Source organism: Crocodylus porosus, unplaced genomic scaffold (genome assembly GCF_001723895.1).
Source record: "Crocodylus porosus isolate Cpor-Errol unplaced genomic scaffold, CroPor_comp1, whole genome shotgun sequence".
In the NCBI taxonomy this organism is placed as follows: Eukaryota; Metazoa; Chordata; order Crocodylia; family Crocodylidae; genus Crocodylus; species Crocodylus porosus.
Window position 1 is genome coordinate 2,108,286 of NW_017728886.1, and position 8,522 is coordinate 2,116,807.

At 45.3% G+C, this 8,522-nt stretch overlaps 1 protein-coding gene across 4 annotated transcripts in view; it reads left to right on the forward strand.

The window, feature by feature from the left end:
* Nucleotides 1-206: 206 nt before the first annotated feature.
* ADCYAP1R1 (ADCYAP receptor type I) overlaps nt 207-8,522 on the forward strand; it is a 156,360-nt gene continuing 148,044 nt past the window's right edge. For all 4 annotated transcript variants that reach the window (XM_019529130.1, XM_019529138.1, XM_019529148.1 and 1 more), the window contains exon 1: nt 207-369. In XM_019529130.1, coding sequence (XP_019384675.1) covers nt 319-369 — 51 coding nt within the window. In that variant the 5' untranslated portion in view covers nt 207-318. The remainder of the gene's footprint in view (nt 370-8,522) is intronic.

The following is an 8,522-nucleotide window of genomic DNA, read 5'->3' on the forward strand; positions in this document are numbered from 1 at the left end:
TTTTAACTGAGCCTTTGATACAAATTATTGATGACACCATTTTTTATGGGCAAGTCAAGGCTCATGACCCATGGCTCTGCAGATGAGAAACAAGATAGTAGTTCACAGCTGGCAAAGTTTGCAAATTAAGTGTGTTGCTGCTTCTCTCTGTGCCCATTCCTCTCTCCTCTTCTACATTTATAATTCTTGCGCTGTTTCATTGCAGAGAGCTGAGTGAGACTTGAAGATATCGGTAGCAGGATCTTCAGGAATTGCGCGCTTCAGCCGAAACACCAACACTAAATTGCTACAGTTTGGCTATAGAGCTAGTGAGAGAAGATGGCCATCCACTGGAAGACCTGCTTCTTTGTCCTTACACTGCTTCCTCTGGTAAGGAATCCCAATAATGGCATGTGCATCTTAACTGCATGTTCTCACACTGAGCTTGAAATCGGTTTCGGTGCCTTGTTCCCAGTGGTTGTAAATCAGGTTCCCTTTATGGCTGCTGTTGAACAATATTCATCTTCTCAGGCAGGTGGCAAGAAAGCATTTGCCACCATTTACATTAATGTAAACTAAGCAAGCACTACATTAAAGGGGCACTGGCAGGGTTAAAATAGCAGCCAAGATTTGCAAGGGATGTGAATTTTCAGACGCATAATCTGAGCCACCTTTAACAAGGGGACTAGTTTTCTAGAAAGTGCTTAACATCTGCTCTCTGAAAACTGGCTTTGAAGTATCTCAAACCAAACAACTCAAAGCCATGAGACACTTTTGAGGATTGTGCGATGTACCAAAATTCATCATGTCAGCTCAGCTCTTCAATGGATAGCATGAGAGGTGATTTTTCAACTCTTCTCAGAAAGCATTACATAGAGGTAAACCATGGGAATGAGAAGTGGTTTTATTAATCGCTTCTGGTAATTGGAGTAGAGAATGGTTATACAATTGCATGCTGATACACCCAAATAAACCAAACACTTAAAAAGGATCTTTGAAATAAGCTAGCAGACATTTTTAAACAGGAGCTACTTGAAACAGCAGTGACTCTATCCGTGTACTTTTATGCAGACTTTTACAGAGCTTTTACCTTCTCTATGTTGCGTTGATGAATCTGTTTCCATTGTATGGTGTTCAGCTCAGTATTTGTATAAAAGAGCATCTTAACACGCAATGTGCATTCTTTCCTCCTTGACGTTCTCAGATTGCCTCTTAGTTAATAGCATGGCCAAAATGTAGCATTTATTTGCCAAGTTTTCCATAACTGGAATGAAAACCATAGCATGCCTCATTCCATAGCTGAATGATTTTGTTTAGCCTGCAAATGTAAATGTTTGGTCCTTGATTTTTTTTTCCCCTTTTAACTTGTCGTGCTGTTGTTTTGGTTGTCAGTTAGCTTGCTTGATTAGATAGAAATATTACTTTCACAGACAAAGAGCCAGATTCTTTTCTAGCTGCTAGGGGCACATCCAAATGAGCATGCACGTGCAGTTTGTGGCACCGCAGGCCTGTCTATGGTGCCACAGAGGGCACACGCCACATGCACACATTTGCCAGGCTGCTAGGGTGCAGTGGCAAACTTTGACACTGGGAGATCCTGGTATAAAAAAAATACCGCAGTAGAAAAATGGGGCAGCGCACGTGGTGGCAGCATGCACTGGCTGAAACCAGAGCCTGGCCAGCCCAAGCATGGAGCATGGGCTCTGCCTGCCTGGATTGCCACTGTCACTGCTGGAGCCCCAGGAGGTCCTGAGGACCCCAGGTAAGGCTGCTGGGGGCAGCTCAGGTGCCGGCCCCAACTTTCCTTCCCTTACCTGGGGCAACTTGCTGTGTGCAAGTTCACATGCATCCCCAGGGACAACTAGCAGCCCCATAAATATATGCCACTGCCCTGGGGAAGCACACATGTGTGCTCATTTGGATGTGTCAGGGTGTCTAAGTGGACTTAAGTACTTTAATGTGATTTCATTCTGCTACATTTGAGTTCATCGAAAACCGTTAAAGGAAAAGGCAGGTGGGTCATTTCTCTCCTTGATGCTTTTATGTGACTGAATCTTAAGGGTAGGCTGATGATTTGTTATCAAGCTAGATGCATGGACTTTCAGGGGCTTTACCACACTCCAGGTATTACTAGACCATCACACTATTGTAGGGGTCTCAGCCTTGTTGGAGTCCTCCCTTCTTGCTCTCACTAGGCTCTTTTACCACAGGCCCATGGTACCGGATCTTGCTCCTAGGCTCCAGTCTCCTTGGCTGCAGGTCCCAGCAGTTGCCCATGGGCCCTGACCCCACTCTTGGGCCAGTCAAAATCACAAGACTCACTGGCTCTTGCAGTCCCCAGCTACAGTTCCTCCTGGATCTTGAACCCCTCCTGAGCTCCTGGGCCCTTGGGGCCTCCCCAGGCAGCTCCTGGGCTACCGGTTCTCTGAGTCTGCCTTGAGGTGCCCTCAGTAGGGCTCCAGGCTAACCCACCTGTGCAACCCTAGTACAAAGCATCTCTCAGGCATGTCCCCTCCCAACTCTGTCTGGGTTAAACACAAAACAAGGCCACTTCCTTGCATCAAAAGCCCTCTCTGCCCCAGACATCTTCCCCTGTTCCCAGAGCAGCAGAGTTTCTTACCCAGTTTCACTGTCTGTTCAGGGGCCTTGCAACTCTGCTGCCAGAAGCTCCTAACTCCCCCTACTCTCCATCCTAGATGACTATTTACAACTGGGTCAGCTAAGGGTGACCTTTAATCCAAGCCCAGAGAAGGGCTCAAATTCATGCCTCTGCAGCTGTAGGAAGATACCTTAATTCTTCTATTACTATACATCTGCAAAATGGAGTTGCATGGCATCATGTTATATATAGCACTGCATCCCGAACTGTTATCACTGGAGAATTCCTTACTTGAATCCTAATATCAGGTTGGCTGCTAACCAAACAGAAGTGTTGACAGTACAAATTCTTTTTCTTATGTCAGCAATAATATAGGATTCCTAAAGCTAAGAAGCTTGAAATATAAGTAGAGAAGGGCCTCAGCCACAACAGTGGTTTCCTGGGTTGCAACTTCCCTTTTTTACCTGTTAAAAGTAGGTGGTTGTATCTGGATTTAAGTGCAGACCCTTAGAGGTGAGGTCATTTGAGATGAATCCTGAATGTAGGGCTAGTAAATGGGAAAGCCTTGCCAGTGGAATTGATCATATGTTGTATCAGAGTCCTTACTGTCTAGAGTTTTCAGCTTCAACATAAATTAAGTTAGCGTCTAAAAAAAGTCCAACAGATATGTGCTACCATAGGGATTGGTTCAGTGAGAGCAGACTACAGCATCACTTTGCATGGGTATGGAAAGTGTATTGTTATAGTTATTAAGGCAATTTGGAAGTCTATCTCAACCTGTAGGAAAGGTGGTAAAAGGGCTCAACAACGTCCTTGGCTTAACAGGGAACTCATGGACTTCCTACATCTACAAAGAGAGGCTTACAAAGGATGGAAGATGGGAAACACCACTAAAGAGGAGTATTCTGCAGTGGTCCGCACCTGTAGGGAGTGAACTAGGAAAGCCAAGGCTGCAACCAAATTCAAACTGACTACATAAATCAAGGACCATAATAAGTCCTTCTTCAGATATGTGGGGAGTCAGAAGAAAAACAAGGGCAACATTGGATCCCTGCTAAACTAATTGTGGCAGCTGACAACTTACCCAGGAAAAAAGCCAGTCTGCTTACTGATTACTTTGTGTTAGTTTTTCACCAGCCCAAAGGGGCTACCCTTTCAAACGTGATGTGGGATGACCAGGGTGAGGGTGAATATATGTCCACTATTGGCATAGATCTTGTGAGGGAGCATCTTGAGAGGCTGGACCCCAACAAATCAGCTGGTCTGGACAGATTGCACCCAAGAGTGCTAAAGAAACTGGCAAACATCATAGCACAGCCACTGGCGAGGATATCTGAGAACTTGTGGCACTTGGGAGAAGTACCTGAAGATTGAAAGAGGGTCAATGTGTGCCTATCGTCAAGAAAGGGAGGAAAGAAGACCCGGAAAACTACAGGCCAATCAGTTTGACCTCAATCCCTGAAAAGATCTTGGAAAAAATGATCAAAGAAACCATTCTTGACTGGCTAGAAGAAAGGAACATCCTGAGGGACAGCCAGCATGGGTTTGCTGTGGGTAGGTCTTGCCTGACCAATCTCATTTTCTTCTATGACCAGGTGATGTATCACCTGGACAAAAGGGAAGAGGTTGATATGATATATTTGGACTTTAAAAAAGCTTTTGACCTGGCTTCCCATGATGTCCTCATGGAAAAAGTGGGCAACTGCAGTCCTGACTACGCCACAGTCCAATAGCTGGGGAACTGGCTCTGAGGTTGGACCCAGAGGGTGGTAGTTGACAGAACCGAATCAACACGGCACTCACCCCCAAGGCTCCGTTCTCGGACCTGCATGCTTTAATGTCTTAATAAATGATCCGGACACTGGTGTCAGAAGCAGACTGGTTATGTTCGCTGACGATACCAAACTTTGGGGAGAGTGTCCACACTTGAGGATAGTCTGGTGATCCTGGCCAACCTCGATAGTCTTGCAAGGTGGGCAGAGGAGAACCTGATGGCATTCAATATGGAGAAATGCAAGGTGCTCCACCTCGGGTGGGGAGGGGGGGGAAACCACATCACACTTATAGGCTCAGCAGCGCTACACTCATTAGCACCACGACCAAAAGAGACTTGGTAGTCATGGCTGACCACAAGATGAACATGAGCCACCAATGTGATACCACAGCCAGCAAAGTGAACAAAATTCTGGCTTGCATCTACCAATGCATCTTGAACAAGACCCAGGATGTCATCCTCCCTCTGTACTCAGCTTTGGTGAGGCTGCAACTGGAGTACTGCATCCAATTCTGGGCTCCACAATTCAGGAAGGATGTGGAGAAGCTTGAAAGAGTCTGGAGGAGAGCCACATGCATGATCAGAGGGTAAGAGAACAGGCCTTATGAAGAGAGGCTGCAAGCTCTAGGACTCTCCAGCCTGTGGAAGGACAGGTTCAGGGGTGACTTGGTGGCAGCCTATGAGTACATCAGGGATGTACACCAGGATCTGGGGGAAACGCCTGTTCACCAGAGCGCCGCAAGGGATGACGAGATCCAACCGTCACAGACTCCTGGAAGACCATTTTGGGCTGGACATAAGGAAAAACTTCTTTACTATCTGAACTCCCCACAGAGGTCGTGCAAGCACCTACTCTGGACACTTTAAGAAATGTCTGGATGCTGGTCTTTCTGGGATCCTTTGGCCCTGGCTGACTTCCTGCCCCTGGGGCAGGGGGCTGGACCTGATGATCTTACGAGGTCCCTTCCAGCCCTAATGTCTATGAAATCTATGAAGTGGCCATTAAGTACATGAATGAGGTGAAATGTGTGTTGAGAGGAGATCAATTATTAGAAAGAAATTATTAGATTGATAATAAGCGACACAACTTTTCCCCAGGCTCTTCCGCAAGCAGTGACCCCTGGATTTGAGATGAAAGGTTTTATATGACATTACAACGCTGCTGTTCCAGAAGGCATTATGGGTAAAATCCTGGATCCTTTGAAGTTCATGGGAATTCTGTCTGCAGCATCATGATGTCATGGTTGTGCTTCTCTGTGCTGAAATATGTTGCTGATGAAAGAAGAGATGCAGGGAGTAGTTCAAGATGCCAAAGGTGACACCTTTTCCAGTGCCTGGAGTAAGTTTTCTAAGAGGAGTCTGATATTTGAGGAATTAAACATTTTTATTTTCAGAAACCTTAGGGATAGAAGCAGTATTCTGATATTTTAAACCCACAAAAGTCCATGTAAAGTAACAACTTAGAGCGAGGAACACAGGGAAGAATTCAGACTCTCACGTTGTCAGTCAGAACATGGTCCAGGAAACGTAGTGATCACCGTACCCATCTAGCTCAATAACGTGCCATTTAAAGTGGACCAGAGCTTCTGTAATGACATCAGCTCTTGCTGTGAAGACTCTCAAGTGATGGAGACCTATCTCCGTGTTCGCTGCAACTCCTTAGACTTTTAGGAAGGAACTATCCAGGGCCTCCAAGAGGGGATCTTTCCCTAATGATTTAGAAAAGTTACTATAGATTTTCCCCCCCTTCAGTGCCAAACAAGAGTCACCATTAAAGGGATCTATTTTTTTCAAAGAGTGAATGCTCGGCACTTTTTGGAATTACGACCCTTGCTGGGAGTCTCAAATTGGACATCTAGGTATTAAAGGGCACAGAATTACCATTCATTTAAAAATTCTGCCAGGCCCTTCTACTGGTTAATGCTGAATGCTTTTGATTAAAGAAGAATGCGACTTTAATAGCTCCCTTGAGCTTACAGGTGAGCAGACTTCCTGGCAATTGTTAAAGGTCAGCAAGCTATGGCTTCAGCCCTCTCACACCTCAACAGGTTGCTGGGGTTGACATTAAAGCAGCTCTGGAATGAAGACTGGAAGGCAAAATAGGAGTTGATAGTGGTGAAATACTCTTCTTTTATTCATGTACTTGTTTTATTGCTTCTGTTTTTATATGCAATGCAAGCTTTCACCATAGCCTTCCACAGGGCCCTGGACAATAAATACACTGATTCCTCCCCTTGTCTTGTTACTAACGAAATTTATGCCCAAAGGGGAGTCTTACTGTAATTTCCTTGTGTTCAGTAATTATTTGTTCTCCTCCCCCTTCCCTCCCTTGAGTTTCCTCTTGCAATCTGGAGCTTATGCATATTGTACTCATATTTATACCACATTCCTTGTTGTGGTCACAGACTGTTTTACAATGTCTGTGTTATTGGGTTTCATTTCTGCTTCGACTCTGATGAAACATGGCACAGACCTCCTGGATCTCCTAGATACAGGACTGCTGTCTGGAAACAAATTGCATTTTGGTACTGTGTTTTTGCAGGGTCCATTCTTAGGTCAATGGAAATCTCTAAAAGTCTTAGAGCCAATATTAGTTACTCCATATGGGCTGCAGATGGAGAATCCTCGGGAAACGTCCTCGTTCCCACTCCCTTCTCCTACAACGATTGCTGGTACGACCGTCTCTCCTCATCTCTTCCTATGCCATGCAGGATCTTCTGAAGTCATATGTTTCACTTTTTTTTTTTCCTTTTGAAGTTACTCAGTTTGTTATGGGGTCCCAGGGGCTGCTTTGTGTCTGTGGCATGTCAGAAGAGTGGGCATGGATGTATTTTGGACACAATTCTCTCAGATGGCTGCCTGCAATGGCAGAGGATTTGACTCGATGGCCCCATTTTTCCATTCCAGTCTTTATATTGCCATGAGCTCCCTTTCGAACCACATAACTGGAAATATCTCTATCTACAGTGTTTACATGACCCCTAGGACTGTTGTATCTGAACACCTCATGATATCTCATGTGTTTATCCATTTGTGATAAAGAAGTCCTACTGAGCTGCGTTATTAAGAGAAAGCTACTTGGTACCTTATAGGGCATCAAAGAGCTAAGGCCCTGATTCTCAAAGGAATGAAACTCATGGGAATTAGGTGCCTAAATGCATTTGATTATCTCAGTCTAAGTAATTTGCTGAGATTAAGTCTGAAGCAGAGTAGGAAATCGAATCTAAATTTCCTTTGGTTTCGGGGTAAGCCATCCTCCTCCTTGGTATGATTGTAAGGGAGCTGCACTGAATGGGAAAAATAGGTGTCATCAAAACTTGGTATAGAGTATCAGTGGTGAGTGGGCATAGGAGCACCTGTTGCAAACCTCACTGGGTAGACGAGTAGAGCCATGACTTGCATCAGATCAGCTTATGTGTTGTAAACTGGAGTGAAACTCTGCCTGTGTGATTTTCCTTTCCTTTTCCGCATTTGGGATTGGCACTGGGGCAGCCACGCCAGTTTTTGGGCCCCAGGTTCCTTTGTGAGTGGGGTGCATCTACAGTATATATAAGACCTTGTGGTCCCCTTCTGCTGAAGAGGAGGAAGAAGAGAGAAACCTCCTGGAATACGTCTGCTCACTTCTTCCTATGGAGCTGGAGAAGACTAAAGCTTTTTTGTACAGGAGGTGGAATTTGGGGCTGATTTCAAGATTGTAGAACAAATGTGCACAGAAGCTGGAGGGTTATAAACCTCTCCCCTTCTTGTTCCAAGTGCAAAGGCACTTGCTCCTTGTTCTGTCTTCCCTGAATGATACAGAGCTTCACTGCCCCAAACCTTCCCATCATAAAGCATTTCACTACATGGAAAAGCTTTTCCCATTGGAGAAGATGAGAGAGAGGGAGAATAAACAATATATGATGGAGGTGACCAGTTCGTCTGGTAAACCATAATCCGTACCGTAGATTATTTAGGAATAGTTTTATCCAGAATAGCTGTTCCCATGTGAATGCTAGGCCTGTGCGGAGCAGCTAGTATTCGCTTCAGATTTGGCTGATCCAGGGGACAGTGATGCGATTTGGTGATTCGAATCACTGTCCTGAGCTGATTCGGCTGAATCTGATTTGGAGATACTGCTGATGCCGAATCTCTGAATCAGCCAGGCTAGGCCCATCCCCCGCCCACTCTCCT